Source organism: Gorilla gorilla, chromosome 12, assembly GCF_029281585.2.
Source record: "Gorilla gorilla gorilla isolate KB3781 chromosome 12, NHGRI_mGorGor1-v2.1_pri, whole genome shotgun sequence".
NCBI classification, from domain to species: Eukaryota; Metazoa; Chordata; class Mammalia; order Primates; family Hominidae; genus Gorilla; species Gorilla gorilla.
In genome coordinates this window covers 133,076,077-133,099,544 of record NC_073236.2, presented here as the reverse complement: position 1 = coordinate 133,099,544, position 23,468 = coordinate 133,076,077, and the positions used below count along the sequence as shown (strand labels likewise).

The 23,468-nt window shown below is 42.7% G+C and overlaps 1 protein-coding gene across 2 annotated transcripts in view; it reads right to left on the bottom strand.

The window, feature by feature from the left end:
* Positions 1 to 680: 680 nt before the first annotated feature.
* Positions 681 to 23,468, bottom strand: part of CMPK2 (cytidine/uridine monophosphate kinase 2) — a 28,898-nt gene continuing 6,110 nt past the window's right edge. Inside the window, exons 4-5 of one of the 2 annotated variants that reach the window (XM_031008266.3) lie at positions 14,897 to 15,130; positions 11,767 to 13,420 (exon numbers count right to left, since the gene is read on the bottom strand). In XM_031008266.3, coding sequence (XP_030864126.1) covers positions 13,297 to 13,420; positions 14,897 to 15,130 — 358 coding nt within the window. In that variant the 3' untranslated portion in view covers positions 11,767 to 13,296. Of the gene's footprint in view, positions 4,085 to 11,766; positions 13,421 to 14,896; positions 15,131 to 23,468 lie in introns of those variants that run through there. The other variant, XM_063696075.1, reaches the window with a different exon arrangement.

Below are 23,468 nucleotides of genomic sequence, written 5' to 3'. Positions count from 1 at the left end.
CCAAGAAATGCAGTCATAATCTAGAAAGTCATGCATCCAGCTAAAATTCTGTCACCAAGAATAAGTGGTAAGTAGATACAGTGGGACAAACAGCATTATGTCTTCTCTAAATACATGAAATTTATGAGGACTAAATCCTGACATATTCTTGACTCCTTAAATTTGCAAATACCTCTCTCCCATATAATATATACCTTAAAATGCACATTGAACAAGAGATAATCACAGAATTGCACTGACATTGTGGTGCTAGGCTCAGCTGGCCCAGCCGTTTCCACAAAGGAGTGGTTGGCTATTTTCCATGTCTGCCTCACAGACTGTGATTTAACTTCATGCTTTGGAAAATGGTGTGTTAGTAGCTGGCCATGTGCCTTCAACTTGCTTAGGAATATTTGAAACTATGTAAGCGGATCAGTGCCTGATCCCAACTGTTCATTGGATCAAATGGAAAACACACACACATACACACACACACACACATCATTCCTGAACAGTCTGACTTAATGGATCTGTAGCAGGGTCATGGCATCCCTTGTTGTAAAACTTGCACAGCTGATTCTAATGTATAACCAGAGTTGGGAACCACTGAGCTAAGACATTCAAACTCCACGTTGGCTGTGGGAGACATCAAAAAGCATTGGGCATGTCTCCTGGCTTCAAAAATATTTTAAACTGATTCATTGTTCATATCACATAATTCGTACTTTATTATATATTCTAATCCTCTAGTGTAACTTATGTCTAGACTATAATTTTGAGAATTAAACAAGAAACATGAATTCACTGTCATCTTTGTACCTGGCACTTTTGGGGTATGACAATTTTACATAGGAAAGCGTCAAGGTTCCTTCTCTCGGGGCACCCCAGTCTAGCAGATAGAAAGAAAACTCCACAGGATCTAGTCTGTTAAGCTCTAAGCAATCAATCAATAACTGCATATAATTGATTTCAGTATTTTCTTCAATATGCATAGTATTTGATATCTCATGGGTTCTTTTTATTTTTTATTTTATTTTATTTGAGATGGAATCTTGCTCTGTTGCCCACGCTGGAGTGCAGTGGCACCATCTCAGCTCACTGCAACCTCCACCTCCCGGGTTCAAGTGATTCTCCTGCCTCAGCCTCCCGAGTAGTTGGGACTACAAGTCGAACTCCTGACCTCAAGTGATCCACCCACCTCGGCCCCCCAAAGTGCTGGGATTACAGACGTGAGCCACTACACCCAGCCTCATGGGTTCTTTTTAAATAGTTTTAGTACTGGCTGGGCACAATGGCTCACACCTGTAATCCCAGCACTTTGGGAGGCTGAGGTGGAAGGATTGTTTGAGCCAAGGAGTTCAAGACCAGCCTGGGCAATAAGGTGAAACTCCATCTCTATAGAAAACATAAAAATTAGCCGGGCATGGTGGCACATGCCTGTAATCCCAGCTAATTGGGAGGCTGAGGCACAAGAATTGCTTGAGCCTGGGAGGTAGAGGTTGCAGTGAGCCGCGATCAGGCTACTGCACTCCAGCCTGGGTGACAGTGAAACTCGGTCTCAAACAACAACAATAACATTTTAGTCCCATATGTTAGTGAAGGTGTCCTAGGTTCTTGGTGCAAAAAGTAAAAGAATATACATTCAACTCTGTGTGGATCAGAAACCCAAATCAAGAATGGCTTAAACCAGGTAGAAATGTGCTCATCACATGTACAAGGAGGCAGGGCCCAGGGCTGTGGTGGCACTCCACATGGGAGTACCATTCATCTTTTTCTCCATCTCTCTGGTTATAGCATTGAGTATGCAAGGTCCAAACATTATCACAAGGCACACAGGAAAAAGAGGTCCTAGTAGAAGAGCTAACCAGGTCCAAAACAAAGACTAGAATCCATTAAAAAGGGATTGTAGCCAACTGAGTTTGTATTTTCGCCTAATTTGTCAATGATTCTAATTGAGTCTTTAAGCACTCGTAAATTCTCCTCTACCTAACTGGAGGTGTTGATCCAGAAACAGCATGTTTCATTTACAAATGCACAAGCGCCCCCTACTTCACCCATAAGGACATCAAGAGTTTGTCTATTTTGCATGGCCACTGAGGCCAGAGAATTTATGGACTGCTGTTGGGCTTTTATGGCTCCTACAGTTACCTTTCACCCTTGTTACGTCATGATAGAAATATTAAGCACTGATCTTTCAAGAAAGCGAACACCGCCAAGCCAAAATAGGCCTCTGGCTATTGCATATTTTATTCCTGGTTTTTCTAATATAGGATTGCCATGTGCAAATTCTTGCCAGTTCTCTCTCTCTCAGTTTAATCTCCATATGATGGCATAGAGATAAGTGATCTCCTGTTTTGGTATGTGTGACGGAATGCACTTTCTGTAAAAGAGCCCAAATTGGCGACGTCACCCAGCGATGCTACCCTGTCAGTGGGGTTTCAAAATAACAAATTGGAGACCATTGCCACTATAGTGCATGTTCCTCTCCAGTGCCTGGGGAGGAATAAGCATAGCCTGGAGCCACAGAGAAAGTAAAGCCCTGTTCCCTGAAGGGATGGTTCTATGTTGTGATTCATGAGGGTTCCAGCTAAGTTTAGTCCAGGCCTTATAAGGTTGCCTTCCCTACATCTAATTCAAGCATCTTTAGAATAAGGATATCCATACTTAGTATAGTCATCCACACTATTGCTTGGAACTTTACATGCTGGGAGGGAAGAATCTTTTTGGCAAATATAGTTTCGAAAGATCAGAGACGCAATATGTTCCAGCCAGTATCTTAGACAACCCTCCTTACAGCGGCTATTGGCCCAGACATCCCCTGTTCATTCACAAATTTGCAGATCACTGTCATTATCAAATATCATACAAGGGTCCAGGATTCCATGTGTGGGCATGTTTGGGAAGGACCATGTGCTATTTATTACCTGATAATAAGGTTGGCGAGGGGTGGCATTTCTGCCCGGGGTAGACATTCCCATTGGGAACTCCACCTGGGAGGTCTGGCTAGATTGTTAAAATTTTTCCACAGTCTCTCCCAATGTTTGGTGTCACCCTTGTTCTTTCTTAGTCTCTAGATCTCTGTGCTCTCAGCAATTACAAGCATACTGTTGCAATTATTTAAGGTTTCCCGAGTATGGTCCTTTTCCTTTACTCTTAAAGCAGAGACAGGCATTGGCTATCATTCTATCAACTTCACCTAGTCTAAGGGTGTGAGTTTTGCCATCAGGAGGTGTGTCTTTCTGGGTGGAGTTAAAAATGCTCCCATACCATGATCCCTTTATACCTATTAGGTCCTTAATGATTTAAGGTAAAGCCATCAGAGGGAAACCCTAAGACAGTGAGTTCTGAATCATCAAAGAGTCCATTGGTGTTACTAAACTGAGTAAATTGTTCAGGGCAAACCCAGTAATCAGACTTGTTGTAGAGATCGGTAATATCTGATATTGTAGGGGCCAAAGAATGTGAGGCATTGCTACATCTAACAGTGAATGCTAGTAAACTTGATAGTAACAAAATCTTCACGTTTATCTCTTACCTGTGACTACTATCCCTGCTATATGAATAATAACTAAGCAAAAGATTATGGCAATTGAGACTCTTTTCCCAATATTCCACTTAGAAGGTGCCACAGTATATAGTCCTACTGCAAAGAGCAAGGTGAGTACAACAATTCCCATATGTGTGAAGTAATAAAGTTCCACTTTAAATCTTACTCACCGAGATATATAATTTCTTCGTGGGGGTGGTTTATGAGGTTATGGATGGAATCCCATGGATAATCAAAATCTCCCTGTAAGTATGTGACAAAGAGAAGTTCTAATATCTAACAGCAAATCTCAAGAGGAAAGGTAGAAATGACTTTAGTATCTGGTAAGGAAGGGTGGGATTGAACTGAACAGAGAGTTCCCACTCATTTACTTATCTTTTGGATTTTCAGTTTGAAATCCCCAAACTTTTCACACTGATATCTGAGATGTTCTTCTGGGATGTCAGGGGTCATTCCAGGCCTTGACTTGAGTGTGATGAATCCAAGATTCCAGTCCCACAAACTTCACTGCCGAGCAGGTGGAGAGAAGGATGGTATAAGGTTCCTCCCAGCTGGGACCTAGAGAGGGGAAAAGAGAGGAAAAATCCTTTACCAGTACCAAGTCTCCTCGGTTGAACAGAGGTGGCCCTAGTTCTTGGGGTTGGAATTCTGATAGCTGTTTTAATTCCTGCTAGAACTGGGCCAGGGAGGTTACATGTTTAACCAATTCAGAAGTTCTCTGATGTAATATAAAATCATTGGTAAGGAAAGGCCGTCCATATACCATTTCAAAATGGCGAAGGAACACCCCTTCAACCCCAAATTTGAAGGGGTGCTCCTCACCTGCACTAAGGCTATAGGAAGATAAGCGGTTTAGAGGAGGTGAGTTTCTTGAGACCACTTCCTGAGGTGTCTCTTAATGATATCATTTGTTTTCTCCACCTTCCCTGAAGACTGCGGTCTTCAAGCACAATGAAGATGGTACTGTATGCTCAGTGCTTTTGAGACCCCCCTGTGTAACAGCTGCCTTAAATGAGGGGCCATTGTCACTTTGGAGGTATTTAGGGAGTCCAAAACGAGGAATTATTTCATTGACTAGTGCTTTTATCACCTTAGAGGACTTTCTGTTTGACATAGAAATGCCTCTACCCAGCTAGTGAAGGCATCCACCCACCACAGGAGGTGCTGAATTCCCCTTATCTTTGGAAAATGGGTAAAATCCATTTGCCAGTCCTCCCCTGGGAAGTTTCCCATTCTTTGTGTTGCTGGGGATGGGGAGATGCCATTTGTTGAGGGGATTGTTTTTGAGGCAGATCTTATAAGCATTAACAATTTGTTTGACTGTTTTTGGTAGATATTTACCTGAGAACAACCTCTGGGCTAGTTGATGAGTTTTATTCTTTCCCAAGTGAAAAGTTTGGTGAAGGATCTTAAGAACTTTCCACTGACTGGAGACTGACAAATAACATTTGCCATCCTCTGATTGTAACCATCCTGAGGGCTGAAAAGTGTATCCTTGAGAGGTGGCCCATTCTATCTCTGCAGGAGAATACTGAGGCTCTATTTCCCTTATGGAGCCCTCCCAAATTAGACAGCCTTCAAGTGTGCTGGGACTTTGGGGTCTTCTTACTGCTGACTTAGCTGTTTGGTCTGCTAGCCTATTTCCTTCAGCTATTTCATCCATCCCCTTCTGGTGTCCTTTGCAATGTATTATTGCCACTTCCTGCAGAAGGAAAACTGAGGACAACAATCTATTTCCTAATGGTATTTAATAAAAGACCCATTAGCAGTCAGGGAGTGTCTTTCTTTCCAAATAGCGGCATTAGCATGAAGAACCAGGAAAGCATACTTAGAATCCATATATATGCTAACTGCCTTAGCTTTGCTTAGTTCAAGCACCCTCATGACAGCAATTAACTCAGCTAATTGAGCACTGTACCTGGTGAAAGAGGTGTGCTTTTAATGATGTCATCCAGGGTGACTATTGCATACCCTGCCCTACAGGTTCCTTGTTCTATAATAGAGCTTTACCTGTAAAGACAGCCCAGTCTCAGTTTTCTAGAGGAGTTTCCTGGATGTCCTCTCTGGCTGCATAGGTTTGCATCACTATTTTTTCACAATCATGTTCAGGTTCTCCAATTTCATCTGGAAGGAAAGTGGCTGAGTTCCAGAAAGGACAGGCCTTTAACTGAACTGCAGATCCCTCCAGCAGCAAAACTTAATATTTGAGGAGATGATTATCTGCTAGCCAGAGACTTCCTTTAGAGGATAACAGTCCCTCTACATTATAGGGGGTGTAAACAGTCAGGTCATTCCTCATGCTCAACTTAGTCACTTCTGGCACCAGCAAAGCCACCACTGCAACTGTTCAGAGGCAAGCTGGCCATCCTTTAGCCATCAAGTCAAGTTCCTTGCTTAGGTTACTGGATGGCTGCTGGGCTGGGCCTCAGGCCTGAGTTAAGACTCCCAAAGCTATCCCCTTCCTTTCTGAGATGTGCAGATTAAATGCCCTCCCTATGGAAAGACTGAGGGTTGATGCTTTAAGTAAAGCTTGCTTTAGCTGTTTAAAGGCCTTCTGAGCCTTAGGTTCCCAGATCAGGGAGTGAGTTTTAGCTATTGAGTTTCTTTTATAAGGTGATATGAAGGGTGAACTATTTCACTGTACCCAGGTATCCACAATCTGCAAAAAACCCCAAAATCCTCTTAGCTGTTTGAGGGTTTTGGGAAGGGGAAAGGAGGAAATAGGCTGAATTCTCTTCTCATCTAATATGGTGGTTCCTTCTGATAAGACTAGACCTAGGTACCTTACCGAAGTTTGACAGAGCTGAACTTTAGATTTGGAAATTTTATATCCACTACCTGCTAGAAAATTAAGAAAAGCCTCAGTGCATTTTTGAGAAAGTCCCTCAGTTGGGACACAGAGGGGAATATCATCTACATATTGTAAAACTTTAATCTGAGGATGAGAGAATCAGAGAGGTGTTTTGATAATGCTTGCCCAAACAAGTGGGGGCTGTCTCTGAACCCCTGAGGCAGTACTGTCCAAGTCAACTTGGTAGCCTGATTGGAGGGATCCTCTAAAGCAAACAAGTATTGGGAGGTGCAATAGCATGCAGAAAAAGACTTCCTTTAGGTCCCACACTGTGAACCGTTTATTTCCCTCAGGCATTTGAGTTAGCAAAGTATTAGGATTACAAACCACTGGATGGATTGGAATTACAGCTTCATTAATGAGATGGAGGTCCTGAAATAGTATCCATTCCCCACTGGGTTTCTGTACCCCTAATAGTGGAGTGTTACAAGGGTTGTTGCAAGGTCCAAGAAGGTCCTATGCCTTTAAATTATTAATGATGGCTTAAAGTCCTTGAGGGAGTACTGCATTAGGGGGTACTGCTTCTAGTTAGGGAAGGAGGTGGGATCCTTAAGGTGAATCTGGACCAGGATAGCAGTTGCAGCCTGACCAATTTTCCTGTGACTTGCCCACACCTCTGGGCTAATATTGATTTCTACTAAGGGGAGACAAAGAGTCTGTCCTGGAACCGTAAGGATGGTGGCTCCCATATGGGCCAGAATATCTCTAGTAAAAGATTGGGATGCTCAGGCATGATTAAAAAGGCATGAGTAAATAGCAATTCCCCCCTACTACAACCGAGGGGCTATGAAAAACATTGGGTTAAACACTTTCCTTAGACACTCACCATGGTTGTGCTATGGGAGGAGAGAAGGTCAGGACTGGAGAGGAGAACAGAGAGGCTGGCTCTGGTGTCCAGAAGGAAGTCTACCTTTCTCCTTTCTACGTCCAGAATCACCCAGGGATCCTGGATAGTAATGGCAGTTCGAGGTGCTGGAGCCAAGAAATTGAGCCCCAGGACCCATTAGTCCTGCTGGACCATCTGGGAGACTGTCTCTGGACCTAGTGACCTATATCTCCAGGGACAGTTTGACTTCCAGTTGTCTCCACCACAGGGTGGACAGGGTTGAGGTGGCTTCTTCTTGCTGTCTGGGCAACCCCTTTTAAGTGCCCCAGTTTGCCACAGTGGTAGTGATTAGCAAATGCACCTAGGGGATTCTGGATTTTATAGGCCTCTAATGTGACCAGTAGAGCCTCTGTTTTTTCTCATATTTCCTCTTCTTCTCCTGGGCTTCCTCCTGGACTCTATTGTAAAAGACCAAAGTAGCCACTTTCAAGAGGTTCTCTAGAGTACTATCTGGACCTATGGCCAGTTTCTGCAACTTCCTTTTTATATCAGGGGCTGCCTGGGTAATAAACTTGTATTTTAAGATTAGCTTTCCGTCAACTGAATCAGGAGATAGGGAGATATGTTTCACTAATGCCTCTCTTAGCCTTTCTATAAAGGCTGAGAAATTTTCATCTGGTTTTTGATCTATCATGGACAATTTACAATAATTAAGAGGTTTGGTACTTGTCCTTCTCAAGCCTTCCAGTATGCACATCCAAAAGTGTTTTCTATTCAACTCATCTATGGGATCATTGGCATTCCAATTGGGATTTTCAAGGAATACTGCCTCCCTCCCTATTGGTAATAGAGATTCTGCCACTTGTTCACCTTCTTTTTCTCTTTTGCTCTCCCTTCTTTTAGACTTCTTCCCTTCCAGACTTTTAGACTGGCAATAGGAGATATATTGTTCATCTCTGAATGTTTCTGCTTCCTGTAAGCCTGCCTGCTTTTCTGAAACAGGTTTTGGCTTAAAAGTAGCATAGCATCTCTCCATGTAAGATAAAACACTTACGTTAAATTTTGGAAAGACTCTATACATCTATTAGGGTCATCAGAGAACCTGTCCAAAGTTGGGAATTCCTTAAGTGGCACAACCAGAGGAACTAATGATTTGGCTATTGGGAGCCCTGAATAAGTGAGGCAAGTAGGGCACCCAGAAGTTGCATTTGAGGATTCCCCAAAGGGTTTGACTCTCTGATTTTGGGGAAGTATCTTTTGTAGGCTTGTCTGACATGGCTGCCAACAGTGTGGGGTCAACTGTACAATGCTTAAAAAGATTTGGGTTGTCTCGCAGGGCAAAGAAAGCTTGTATATAGTAAACCTTGCACCATTTACCCTCCTGCCTACAGAAAATATCTAGTTGTTGAATAGTATATAAAAAAAGACTTCCCTCAGAAAGCCAGGTTTTTTCATCCCCAAGATGGTAAAAAGGCCATGTCCTTGTACAATAGAATATGAGCCATTTTATCATCAGCGCCTCAGGGTCAAAGGAGTTCCAGTGATTCAGAATGCACTCGAGGGGATTACAGACTGCAGATGGTTTGTTACCCATCTAATAAGAGATGGGAGACAAGGCATCCCGCAGTCCCCTTCCTCCTTTCTGCGTTACCCAGGGTGGAGGGAAAGAGAGAAAAGGCATTCCTCTTCTCCTTCCTTCTCTCCTCTGGGTCCCTACAGCCATCATAGGTGCCGCCCCATGGATGCAAGCATATCCTTCACCCATGGATCCAGAGGAGCCAGTAGGGCAGTACTAGTCATGCTCACCTGCATAAGGGTCTAGCTTTCCGCCCTGCTGGATTCCTAGACCCACTCAGCCCAAAAGGCTCCCAAGGTACCCTAAGAGGCCTAGGAGAGATTATGTAGTAGTTGGGTTTGGGCAAGACTCTTTAATGCAGGGAATGTCCTAATACCATCTGTGGCTTCCCTTGCTATAGCCCCAGTGAAAAATCAGAATTCCATAGAATGGGACTGATTAACTTCCAAACATAAAATTCCTTTTTTAAAAAATCCCACTGTAGTTGAATGCAGAACAGGTGCCTCAAATGAGCGTAAGAATTGAATGGCTGCCATTCCTTTGATGGAGAGAGTATTGAAGCTAAGATTTGTCTTATCAGGATGGCTACCTCCCAGCTGTTGAAAGTGGAGTTTTTTTTTTTTTTGTTTGGTCTACAAATAGGACATGGGGTCTGATCACTGATAGAGGAACGTAAAAGGGAAAAGAATTGGGAAACAAGGAGTTTGGGGCAGAGGGATGATAAGGCTCCCCAGGGAGAAAAATCCCTTTCCACTAGGTGGCATTGTAGGGTTAGAAATGTTAGGTAAAAACTCTGACTCCAAATTCTTTTCAGGCAAAAGTTAGAAAGAGAGATTTGGGGTTTGATAGGTTGCCCCCATAGCAAGCCCCCACCGTAAGAAAATTAACTTCTCTCATAAAAGAACTGTTTAAATTCACTGGACAATGCTGAGCTATTATATGGAGGAAAAAAGCAACCCAAAAGGAGACGAGGATATTCACTTGGGGTGAAAGATCCTCCCATATGGTGCCATGAATGTCTATTATTGAGGGATAGAAAGGCCCTTACTAGGTGAAAATTTAGACTGAAGTCTTGAATTCCCTGTTTCCAGGAAATCACAAACACAACAACTCTTTGAATTACATTCTTGATTATTAAGACACCAACTAACTCTACTCCGCAAGATTATATCCCTAGGTTACAAAAACACCCACAACTTTGCATAGAAAGAAGAGGTTGGAGACATGATAGCCACAAGAAGAAAGAAGGAAAATGCAATAGGAAAAGATTGCAAGTCTTTGTGCTGACTCCCTGATGGGCTGTAGGGGACTGGAGTTAGTCCAAGGGCCTTCAGATAACACTGAGGGGGTAGCCCCAGCCAGAAACCTTCAGTTGCCCTGGGATCTTCCAATCCCACATGATGGCTAGGCCCTCTGTGAAAGCAAACTAGACTGGAATAGACAAGAAGCCTCAGAAATGCAAGTAAAGGTGAAAGTTAAAGGTCAACTCTTAATCATTCTTCTGATGAATTCCCTTCTTCCCAGCCAATGCACCAAAATGTGTTGTAATCTTACCAATGCACCAAGATGTAACAGTCTCCCGTTGTCTGAGATAATATCCAGAGTTCTTTGTCCTAATTCCAAGAAGATTAAGGAGTGCAGACAACAAGGGTGAAGTTGGAGTGAAACTTTAATAAGCGAAAAAAGAAAGCTCTCTGCCAGCAGAAGGGGGAGCTCTAATGGGGTGCCCACTATGAGGCCAGTTGTGGGGGTTTTACGGGCTGGAAAGAGGAACGAATGTGCTTAGTCTACCGGCTGCCTTGGAGATGGCGTGACTCAGCTTGGCCAGGCACCCTGGCCCAGGACCAATCAGAAAGCCTGGCCTAGGACCTTTGCCTGGGACCAATCAGGGGCTGAAGTTATGATTCACGGAGGCCAGACTCACAGTCCAAAAACTGGCAAGGAAAGTGCCCACTGGAACTAACTGGAGCCCACTGTGCCCACGCCCACAAAAGGAGAAAAAAACTTTTTCCTGGGAGCCTGCTGACTATACAAAGGACAAAGGCGTTTTTATGCCAGGACTTGTTCCCTCATCTGAGTGAGCCAGAGGTTTGTGCAAGCTTTTATCTGAATGGGCCAGAGGCTCTCCTATCTGTGCAGCCGTAGGCATGTCTCCAGGCACAACACCCTGTGCTAGTTCCCTTATCAGTGCCTGCAGCTTGATTTTTTCCCCAGGCTGCTTTTTACACTATGTGGGGTGAGGCACTGACCGGTGGGCCGAGGGGGTGGGCCGAGGGCTCTCTGGGGACCCTTCCCTTGCTATTTACCTAAGGCAAGCTAATTCCTTTTAGTGTCATCCTCATCTCTTGGTCCTTAGATGGCTCACTATCACCTCTGAATACAGCCGATATGAAGAGTTAAAGGGGAAAGTGATAATATCCCCTTGACATTTCAGGTATTCCTTCTGCTCACATACTATTGGCAAGAAACTAGCCAGTCGCCCACCTCCAGCTGTTAAGGGAGCCTTGGAAATGCACTAGGAATTATTGGCACCCATGTACCAAGCTAAATATTACATTACCATGGAAGAAAGGAAGAATAAATTTTGGGGTAACTAATGGTCTATCACAGGAACAAAACCAAAGCTCGTCTTGCAATGAGCAGAGCCAAGCAAAGGGTTACTTGCCATCAGTTTTAGGGTAGGAGGTGCTATTTTACAAAATACTCGTAAGTCATATATACCTATCAGTATATAAAAAGTCCAGGTGTACAAAGAATGAATTACAAAATGTCTTTAATATTTGTAATGAGGAAATGATATTTAAAATAAAACAATAGCCCTCCCCTTTCTCTGAAAGCACTCTGACCACAAATTCCACTTAGCCTGCCAGCTCACACCTTTCCACTTCCTTTACCAAAATTTCCCTCCTTTACATCACAATATTAAAAGGGGAACTGAGAAAGCACTTTTCAGACAAATCAATATGTACCCAGGATGACAGCACAGATTAGTAAACCACAGCAAAGTTTATTCATGTGCCAGGGACATAAAGATACATTAATTGTTTGTTTTTCTAGGCTGCCAGTATAAGCTTTTCAAAATGTTTAAAGTAAATAAAACCAATAATACAGCTAGATACCACACTGCAAAGAACCCTAATGCTATTTATCAGCTTTAAAATACTTTCAACTGAAATCAATTATATTTTAATATACACATATTATATAGAAATTACCTGTAGCTCTTTTAAAAATCCTATGACATTAACATGAAACTTTATTAGAATTTAAGATTCTATATGCAGACCTGATAAAGCCTTAAATTTAATTATTTTGGAGTAATGTCTTCTTAAGAAATGGTAGATAGGATAAAATAATTTACAGATTTATCTGCCTTTGAACCGGAAGGAATTTTAGGTAATCACCTGGTTCAACCTACTCCCTAAAGTCACATAGCTCTATAATTTCCCCCTCACTCAGCTACTTTTTTCTGTCTAAAGATATGTCAAAGCGATTTCATATGTAATCATGAGACATTCAAGTGCAAGATAATTTACCAAGAAATCCCACTCCAAGATCCACTGTACTTATTTAACAAGACAAATTAAGTTTGTGTAATGAAAATACACAACAAACATTGCATTTAGCGTTTTGACTCCACTTTTAATTAATGAATCATAGCTCCTATGCTGAGGAAACATATTATGTATAGATCAATATAAATAAATTACTGGATTGGCTAAATGAAATGCATCCAGTTCAATGGAAAATGTGCATTCTATTCAGAGCCATACTTTAGAAAAAAAGAAAAGAAATATAAATAAGCAAAATATAATTCAGAGAAGGTTGGTATATTTGCAGTTGGAGCATCTTGGCTTGAATGTCTTTATATATGACTCAGAAGCCTATCAAAAGGGCTCTGAGCCTCAGACACAAGATCAATGCCTTCTTTGTAAGTGTTCCTTACCCAAAAATGGCTCTGCAGGAGTGTCCTTGGGCAGCCAGGACACATAGACAGCCTCTGCAGGAACACTTGGCTCTAGAATTTGGGACTGAGGGAGATGCAGCGAGCCCATCATGACGAGTGCAACCAGATGTGGAAGAAGCCAATGTGGGCAAGTCACGATCTCATCAGCATGCCAGTGTAGGAGAAGCAGAGGCTCCGGGGTCTCCCTACTGATCTGGAAGATCTTCTCTGCTGCTTCTGTACACCTGGTGCTGTCTGAGTAAGACAGGTCTTCCAGATATTTGGTAGTGATTAAGTGAAACATATGTTCCAAGAAAATGTTTACTATGCCAGGAAGAAAGCAATCGCTGGCCTCTCACCGGAACATGATGAGAGGGACCTTTGTGATGACGGGTCCATCAGTCAGAAGAGGGTATGATGGCTGAAGTAAAATTAAGATGCCTGGTCTCCAGTTTTCTGCCACACAACATGCTTGTAGAACAGAAATTTGGGAACACTGCATAACAAATGGTGGATGTAGATGTTTCAAACAACATCTAATCTAGTTAGACGTGGCACCTGGCCAGAGTAACTACGGTTCACTAAAACTATTCTGGATTAGGCTTAATACCGTCTGCAGGACCTTTTCTCTGGAGGGGCTGGCATCAACCACATGGCAGCCAGGATTCTCCATCCGCTGGTAGGACATTTCTACCCTGGGGACAGGCAAAACACAAGGAGTTGGTCTACTTTTTCACACAGCTATTTGCATTAATGTTCTTTTCCTACCATAGTATAAATAGCTTGAAGCAAGCTTCCCATGTCATTTATCTCACTGTAACTAGCTTTGCCCACAGAAGACGTTCATGCATTTTGTTTAACAAATAATAAACGAATAATAATGTTTAATAGCTAGCACTTGTTGAATACCTGTTTTCTGCCAAGCATTAGCATTTTGCATGATTTTTCTCATTTAATTCTCAAAGTAACCTTAGGAGGGAAGACTATTGTCATCCCTGTTTTGCAGAGAAGGCAACTGAAGCTCAAAGAATTTAGGTAATTTGTTCAGTGGCAAATTTCCCCCAAGTCTGTGCCCTGAATAATTTTCATACAAGCCACAGTCCTTAATATATGCATGGGACTCTTCTAATATTTTGCCAGAAATCTACATATCCTTTCCATGCTAGCTAGCCTTCATGTGTATACAGAGTGACTAGTGCCTATTTCTTTATGGAATCCTTATAGCACTGTGGTTAAAATAGGGGTGTCAAGGTGGATCGTCTGCACTCACAACTCTGCCTGACCACTTCCTAGCCAAGTGAATTGGTCAAATCTCTTCTGCTCTCTGTGTCTCAGTTTCCTGTTCTGCAAAATGGAGACTGAAACCGTACCTTCCTTGCAAATGTTCACTGAAGTTTAATGGAATTAATACAAGTAAATTGCTTAACATAGTATCTTTACCCACAGCAGCTGCCATTATTTATAACATTACCATGTTATGATAACAGGGCTATCATTGTTTAGTTAGAGAAAATATTTCTGCTTCAGTTTTTAAAGGCAGTGGTGTAGAACTGATTCATACTCAGTCATGAGGCAGGAGGCCTGGCCAGACTCTCTTCTGCCGTCGTGTTTATAACTTTCTAATTAAAACAAAAACACTGGCTGCAAAATCAGGAAGATTTTAATCCCGGTTTTACTACTGAATAGTTATGTACATTTAGACAAATCACTTAATCCTTTGAGCCTTGAAGTTGTAAACTGTAAAATACGGCTAATGTTTTCCTCACAAGGATGACATAACATCAGTAAAATGCCTGACACACGGGAAGCATCTAATAGGTAGATGTTACTATGAGCTCGTTATCTAGTGCTCTGTGTGATTATACTATGACTGGGGAAACTGAGGCACAGAGACACTTACTGTCTTACCCAGGTGCAGCTGCTCCTAGCACAGCCAGGATCAGTGGCAGGGTCTGATCCCTAGTCCGATGACCTTTGCTTTAAGATAACAATGCTGCAGCCCTGTGGTGACAAGCCCATTGGAAGGGGCTGAAGTAACTTAGAGGATGTTGTCTCTTGTGTTTGAAAACTGGAAACAATATCACTTCCTCACAATCCTAAAGCCAGTGCCAGTGGTTCACCTCCCTTCAGGAATGCCTGCCGCTCACATTGCATTGCACTGGGACACCTACTTTTGACGAAACACACTGTTGGCCTCAAGTTCTGCTTCTTCCCTGGTCTTCTCCATGCCCCGGCCCTGCAGCCTCTGCAACCTCTCCTCAGGACTCACAGTGAGCAGCAGGATGAGGTCAGGTTTGAGCAGGTCCTCTGGCCACTGGTAAACAGGGTGATGGGCTGGGGGCAGGTGCTGGAGACCCCCACTCACCTCAGTGGCTATGGCATAGGTGGCCGTGCTGTGCCAGTACCTGAGAAGGAATGGGGTAGTGAGTTCTCTGTCTGCAGAAGAAGTCAAAGTAACATCTGAAAATCAGCAGCCGGGAATGATGAAACCAGGGTTGGCTCTACAGAAGTTTTTCTAGTATTGCATAAGTTAAATAAAATTAAATTTTATAAACTAAAAAAAGTTATACAATATTGTTTAAAAAATAAAATTGACAACAGTAATAATGCAGTGTGTTCTTCACACAGCTCCATTGACCCATCTCAAACTACCATTTAGTGTGGCCTCCCCTCTGTCACCGCATCTCTTTGGTCCTGCTGTCCGCGTTCCTCTATGAAAGAACGGAGGGTGATAGGGGACAATGAACCTGTTTGGCAGTTCATTTGTATTTAAGGGCTGTGTCTTGGCAGACTAAATCCTGGAAAGGCCATGTCAGTTCCTACACTGTTTTCACTTGAACTTGCCAATGAAATTCACATTCTGGGACCCCTGAGGTAGAAGCCTCTTTGTTTCTCCCAACTACCCAGTCTGCTGATGGTGCCTCAGTATGAGACAGGGAGACAAAGACGCCCTGCCCAGCTCCATGAAAGTCCTCCCTAAGCAAGTCAGTCGCTCCTTCTGCTGGCTGTTTTAAAAAGTGATTTGGGGGGGAGGAAACAAAGTTATTACCATGCACAAAAGTCAAATCAGTCTCTATTTAAAAATGCCTAGTGGCTTCCTACAACCTACAGGAAATGCTTGGTCTTCTGGTAAGACACAGAACATCCCTCCTAGTCTGCACCTGCTTACCTTTTCCTCTGGTGAGAGTGAGGTTCTCAGCCAGCAAAACTCTCCTCTCCCTTCAGACTCCTAGGAAGCCCCCAAACAGAATTGACTGTTTTCTCCTCTGTGCTCTCAAAACCCTTTCTACGTGACTCTACTGAAAAACTCCTCATTGCAAATCAGAGCTACTTGTTATAAGTGTAATATCTATTGTCTCCTCCATTAGGTAATTTCTTGAGTGGGAAATATTTTTTAGTAATGCATGTCTGGCACATAATAGATATGCAATGAATGAATGTTATTTGGGTGTATAAATGAATAAATGAATTAGAACGATTTCATTTATCAGCATAGTTTATTATACTCTTGCCCTGTTCATGCCATCTTCCAATTTTAAAGGACTAAATGGACAATTCAGACCCAATATAAAAGGACCATCACTCACAATAAATATTTATGATATAAACATTCCAACATAGAGATACCCAGGGGCCCCTCCTCATTTGTACTTTCAAATTACCACCTTCAATTCTTTGTTTTTGTTTTTGTTTTTGTTTTGAGGTGGAGTCTCACTCTGTTGCCCAGGCTGGAGTGCAGTGGCACGATCTCAGCTCACTGCAACCTTTGCTTCCCAGGTTCAAGCATTTCTCCTGCCCCACCCTCCCAAGTAGCTGGCATTACAGGCATGCACCACCACACCCGGCTAATTTTTGTATTTTTAATAGAATGGGGTTTCATCATGTTGGCCAGGCTGGTCTCAAACTCCTGACCTCAAGTGATCCACCCGCTTTGGCCTCCCAAAGTGCTGGAATTACAGGCGTGAGGTACCATGCCCGGCCCAATTCTTTAAAATCCTAAAATTTTGATCATTTTAGAATTGAACTCCTCTCCACAGTGAAAAGTACACAGTGGTATCCACATAATAAATTCCCTGTGTTACCTGAACTGTACATCATTCTGCCTGTGTCCCCCGCCCCACCTGTTTTGTACATGTAGGTAAAAGTCATCTAAGCTAATATAGCCTCCATCTCCTCATCTGGAAAACAGAGATCATGCAAGGTTTGTTTTCCTTCCATAGTTGTTACAAATACAGACAAGTGCTTAAAAAAACTGTATCACACTGTTACTATAAGATAAATATCTAATTCTTATCAGACACTGGTTATAACTAAAGCCGGATCATTGCAAATTATGATTACAGAACACAGGACAGCACTGAAAAGGACACAAGTAAAAAATTCACTTGGTTGGGAGGCCGAGGTGGGCGGATCACGAGGTCAGGAGATCGAGAGCATCCTGGCTAACATGGTGAAACCCCGTCTTTACTAAATATACAAAAAATTAGCCGGGCGTGGTGGCGGGCACCTGTAGTCCCAGCTACTTGGGAGGCTGAGGCAGGAGAATGGCGTGAAACCGGAAGGCGGAGCTTGCAGTGAGCCGAGATCACGCCACTGCACTCCAGCCTGGGCAACAGAGCAAGACTTCATCTAAAAAAAAAAAAAAAAAAATCACTTGGGAGTTGATAATCTCAACACCATCCATCCTTCAAAGCCCTTGTTCACCTCCAAAACTGTGCTCTGAGAGCTTCAGGCCACTGCCAGCTCCTGTGAATTCTGCCTGGACACCTTCCTATGTGTTACTTACCCAACTCCTGTTACTCACAAACTTATACTTTCACTCTCTCTGCCAGATGAATTTTGTCCCTCAAGCTCAAAAAAAGCCAATTAGGGTCTCAGTTTTCTTTTTCTGGTACTTAAACTATAATTTACACCATGGTCAGCACATGCTCCAGATTCATTGAATTAAATACCTACCTATGAATATAGAGTCTGATATTATCTTATTTTTAAAGTCTTCTTTATTGTAGAAAAATCACCAGCAAGAATAGATTTTTAAAGGTAACAGGGGTGATTAAGACTCCAACCTTAACGACGGTCCCCGTTAAAAATTACTGTCTCTCATATTTTTCAGCTAGATGATGGTATTGTCTAAAATGGATTTCATTAAAATCTTTGAACATGAATAAAACCCACAAAGACAACAAATAACTGCTCTTTTCTTTTCATCTGACAAGGTGATACAGCATTTCTTTAAAGAACTAAATTGCAGACAATTCACACACATAAAGAAGACAAATCAAGGGAAGAATTAAGGACCTGTTTCCTATAGAGTTCTCCCATTGACAATACGGCTGCTTGTTTTAAATAATCACACCCTTAGCCCATCAATTTCAGACGCTTCCCACTATTTAGTATTCTCCACTCCTGCTATCAGGGAAGCCACATTAGTTCAAATCAAAAGCAATTTGCCAACACATTATACACTGCTCATATAATAATGCTTTACATTTTAATAGCAATTTCCTATTTTCAGGGTACTTCCACACACATCCACTCACTGAATCTTCATCACAACTCTTGACAGTAGGCAGGGAAGGGGGCATGAGTATCCCCACTTAACAGATCAGAAAACTGGGGGACAGAGCGCAGAAATCCCTGCTGCACACAGTGGCCAGTGCTGCTTCAGGATCCACAGGCATCCTAGGACATAATGGACCTCGAAAGTCATACCCTACTAGGAAAACCTTAGTCTTTCTCTTTGAAATAAAGGAGACTGTATCAAAAAAGATGTCAATATGGTTTGGTTCTTTGTCCCCACCAAAATCTCATGCCAAAGTGTATTAGGTTGGTGCAAAAGTCATTGCGGTTTTCGCCATTAAGAATAATATCAAAAACCACAATGACTTTTGCACCAACCTAATAATTCCCATTGTTGGAGATGAGGCCCTGTGGGAGTTGATTGGATCATGGGGGCAGACACCCCCCTTGCTGTTCTCGTGATGGTGAGTTGTCATGAGATCTGGGTGTTTAAAATGTGTAGCACTTCCCCCTGCTCTCTCGCCTCTGCCTCTGCCCCTGCCCCTGCCCCTGCCTCTCTCTCTCTCTCTCCTGTTGCCATTGTTTCCCTTCAATTTCCACCATGATTGCAAGTTTCCTGAGGCCTCCCCAACCATGCCTCCCATATAGCCATGCGGAATTGTCAGTCAACTAAACCTCTTTTCTTTATAGATTACCCAGTCTCAGGTACGTCTTTATAGCAGTGTGAGAAAGAACTAATACAGATATCACATATGATAACATCGGGCATGTTAACAATAGGGCAAAAACATTTTCCAGGCAAAGCGTTCCCATAAAGGAACAAGATTTCATATCCTTCTCAGTTCATCCTAAGATTCCACGTAACTTGCCAACCTTGAAATTATTATGTTATCCCCATTGCCATCCCCATTGTCATCCCAGGGTTAAAACGACTCAAGGGCCATCACAGCCTAGACTGCAGCCACAGCCTTCTAGCTGATTCTTTTTCCTTTCTTGCCCCTCCCCCACCACACACTTTATTCTCCACATACAGTCAGGGTGGTCTCTTGATGGAATATTTCAGACATACAGAAAAGTGTACAGAAAAAGATATACTTTCAAGAAAGGAGTAGTAGTTCTGTGTCCAGATAGGACAAATCAGCTTTTCAGTGACCAGCTTACCCAACAGGAACAAGTGGAAAAACTAGAGGAGTCAAAATTAAAGCCTGGTAATACTAAATGTCAACAGGGCTGTTAGTCACAGGGAACTGGCAAATACTGCTGTGGGGAGGGGAGGAGACTCAACATGCTTTCAACCTCTTTAGAATACTTTTTGCAACATCTACCAAACCTGAACAGCCACAAACCCCATGCCCCTGCAGTTCTGCTCCTGGGAACCTATGTAACAGAACTGCATCCATATGTGCACCAAAAATGCATAAAATTTAGTTCACAACAACACAGGCAAATCTTCAAAACACATGTGGTATGAAAGAAGTCAGGTGCAAATAAAACTCCATACCTAACAAATAGTTGCATCTGTAGGCAGTTTAAGAACAGGCAGAACTAATATATGGCTATGGCAGTTGGGACAGTTGCTACCCCTGGGGAGGAAATGGGCAGTGACTGGGTGGGGGCAGAACAGGGGTGTAGGGGCTGTGGCAGGCTCTCATTCTTGATCTGGGTACAGGTGACTTGAGTGTGTTCACTTCTTGAAATTCCTTGAGATTTACATTTATGATTAATGTTCTTTACCAACTATGCCATACTTAAATGCAATTGCTTATGTTTACAAAAATAAGTAAATCTTTGGAGAAAATGAACATTCAAGAAATGTTAAGAAATAATCCAATCACAATCAAAGTCCTTCTGAACTCCTTATCAACCACATTTATCTCTACTTCCCAGAGAACAACTTTCTTAAATCTGCTGTTCAACATCCTTTCATCTCTCTACTCTTTGCAGTACGGATAACTGCGCATGTATTCTACTGAACAAACATCTTTTGGCAACTTGGCATTTTCATTCAACATTATGGTTTTGTAATGTGTGTGCCCTCGTGCATTGCACAACATATTTACACTGCTGCTGTATGGTTTTCCACCTTATACATATGCTGGTATTTATTTTTGCTTTCTCCTGTTGATGGGCTTTAGGTTTTTCAAATTTTGCAACAGTGCGAAGGAAGCTGAAAGAAACTTTTGTGAGTGTTTCTTCAGTAGGCAGGAGCAATTTTCCACTTTGCTACATCTTCTCAAACTGCTCTCTAAGTGATTATGCTACTATCATATGATATGTTCTGACTAGCATCATATGAGAGTTTCTATTGATCCATATCATATGAAGAAACCTTTAGTGATAGTAGTTTCACCAACTGGATGGGAGTAAAATGAAATCCAGATGGGAGTAAAATGGAATCTCACGGTGACTGTAATCTTCTCATCCATTTGTCATCGTGATGTAAGTTCAGTATGACCTGCTTGTCATATCTTTTCCTCTTTCTTATAGTATTTTTAAAGATTTTTTTTTCTTCTTTTTTGTGTTTTTTGTTTTATTGTTTTTGGGATTTTTTTTTTTTTTTTTTTGAGACAAGGCCCCTCTTGCTCTGTCATCCTCTTGCTTTGTCATTGCAGCCTCGACCTCCTGGGCTTAAGGGATTCTCCTTCCTGAGTCTCCTAAGTAGCTGGGACTACAAGTGGGTGCCACCATATCCAGCTATTTTTTTTTAATATTTTTTGTAGAGACAAGGTCTCACTATGTTATCAAGGCTGGTCTTGAACTCTTGGGCTCAAGCACTCTTCCCACCTCAGCCTTCCAAAGTGCTTGGATTACAGGTTTGAGCCACTGCACCTGACCTAAAGCTATTTCTTTTTTTTTTTTTTTTTTTTTTTTTTTTTTGAGATGGAGTCTCGCTGTCGCCCAGGCTGGAGTGCAGTGGCACGATCTCGGCTCACTGCAGGCTCCACCCCCCCGGGTTCATGCCATTCTCCCGCCTCAGCCTCCCGAGTAGCTGGGACTACAAGCGCCCACCACCTCGCCCAGCTAATTTTTTGTATTTTTAGTAGAGATGGGGTTTCACCGTGTTAGCCAGGATGGTCTCGATCTCCTGACCTCGTGATCCACCCACCTCAGCCTCCCAAAGTGAAGCTATTTCTTACAGGTGAATTTTTAAAGTATAAATCAGTTTATGTCTCTCCTTTATCAGAAACATTCCAATGGCTCCCCAGTGCACTCAGAATAAAATCCATTCTATGAATGGCCTACAAGCCCTACAGACCTGCCCCAACCTTCCTCTTCCCATTCATCCACAAAGCACCTCCTCATCTACTATCTTTTCAGAACATATAACATTTTCTAGTTGTCAGATATGTTAGCTTATTTCAGTCTTAGCTTCATTCTTGCAGATTTCTTTCTCCACAGTGCTTTCTGTTAACCCGGGAATTTTCACATTTGGCTTTTTTTTTTTTTTTTTTTTTTAATCAGGGCTCTGACTAATGGTGCTTTCTCAGACAGGCCTTCCTAAACCATATCTAGTGGGGGGTTAGCCATTTTTTAGCACATTACTTTGATTTTTCCTCTTCCCTGCATTTATCATGCTTTGATATTATCTTACCTCATCTTATGTATTATTTTATGTATTTGTTCACTTGATACTTTTCTTCTCCTATAATGTTAAGTTTGCTCCATGAAAATAGGGACTTATCTATCTCATTGATATGGTTTGGCTGTGATCCCACTCAAATCTCATCTTGAATTCCCACATGTTGTTGGAGGGACCCAGTGGGAGGTAATTGAATCACAGGGGCAGGTCTTTCCCATGCTGTTCTCATGACAGTGACTAAGTCTCACAAGATCTGATGGTTTTAAAAAGGGGTGTTTCCCTACACAAGCTCTCTACTCTTGTCTGCTGCCATGTGAGATGTGCCATAACTTCCACCATGACTGTGAGACCTCCTCAGCGACACGGAACTGTAAATCCATTAAACCTCTTTCTTTTGTAAATTGCCCAGTCTTGTGTACGTCTTTATCAGCAGTGTGAAAATGAACCAATACAGTAAATTGGTACCAGAAGTGGGGTGCTGCTGAAAAGATACCCAAAAATGTGGAAGCAACTTTGGAACTGGGTAATAGACAGAGGTTGAAGCAGTCTGGAGGGCTTAGAAGAAGACAGGAAAATGTGGGAAAGGTTGAACTCCCTAGAGATTTGTTCAATGGCTTTGACCAAAATGCTGATAATGATATGGACAATGAAATCAAGGCTGAGGTGGTCTCAGATGGAAATGAGGAACTTGTTGAGAACTGGAGCAAAGGTAACTCTTGTTATGCTTTAGCAAAGAGACTGGTGGCATTTAGCCCTTGCCCTAGAGATTTGTGGAACTTTGAACTTGAGAGAATAATTTAGGGTAACTGGTGGAAGAAATTTCTAAGCAGCAAAGCATTCAAGAGGTGACTTGGATGCTGTTAAAGGTATTCGGTTTTAAAATGGAAACAGCATAAAAGTTTGGAAGATTTGCAGCCTGACAATGTGACAGAAAAGAAAATCCCATTTTCTGAGGAGAAATTCAAGCTGGCTGCAGAAGTGTGCATAAGCAATGAGAAGCCAAATGTTAACCACCAAGACAATGGGGAAAATGTCTTGAGGGTATGTCAGAGACCTCTGCTGCTGCCCCTCCCATCACAGACCCAGAGGTTTAGGAGGAAAAAAATGGTTTTGTGGACCCAGGGTCCTCTGCTGTGTGCAGCCTAGAGACTTGGTGCCCTGTGTCCCAGCCACTCTAGCCTTGAGTAAAAAAGGCCAAGGTACAGCTCAGGCTCTTGATTCAGAGGGGGAAAGCCCCAAGCCTTGGCAGCTTCCATGTGGTGTTGAGCCTACAGGTACACAGAAGTCAAGAATGGAGGTTTGGGAACCTCCGCCTAGATTTCAGAGGATGTATGGAAATGCCTGGGTGTCCAGGCAGAAGTTTGCTACAGGAGTGGGGCTCTCATGGAGAACCTCTGCTAGGGCAGTGTGGAAGGGAAATGTGGGGTTGGAGCCCCAACAGAGTCCCTACTGGGGCACTACCTAGTGGAGCTGTTTGAAGAGAGCCACTGTCCACTAGACCCCAGAATGGTAGATCCACTGACAGCTTGCACCATGCACCTGGAAAAGCTGCAGACAACACCAGCCTGTGAAAGCAGCAAGGAGGGGGGCTATACCCTGCAAAGCCACAGGGATGGAGCTGTCCAAGACCATGAGGACCCACC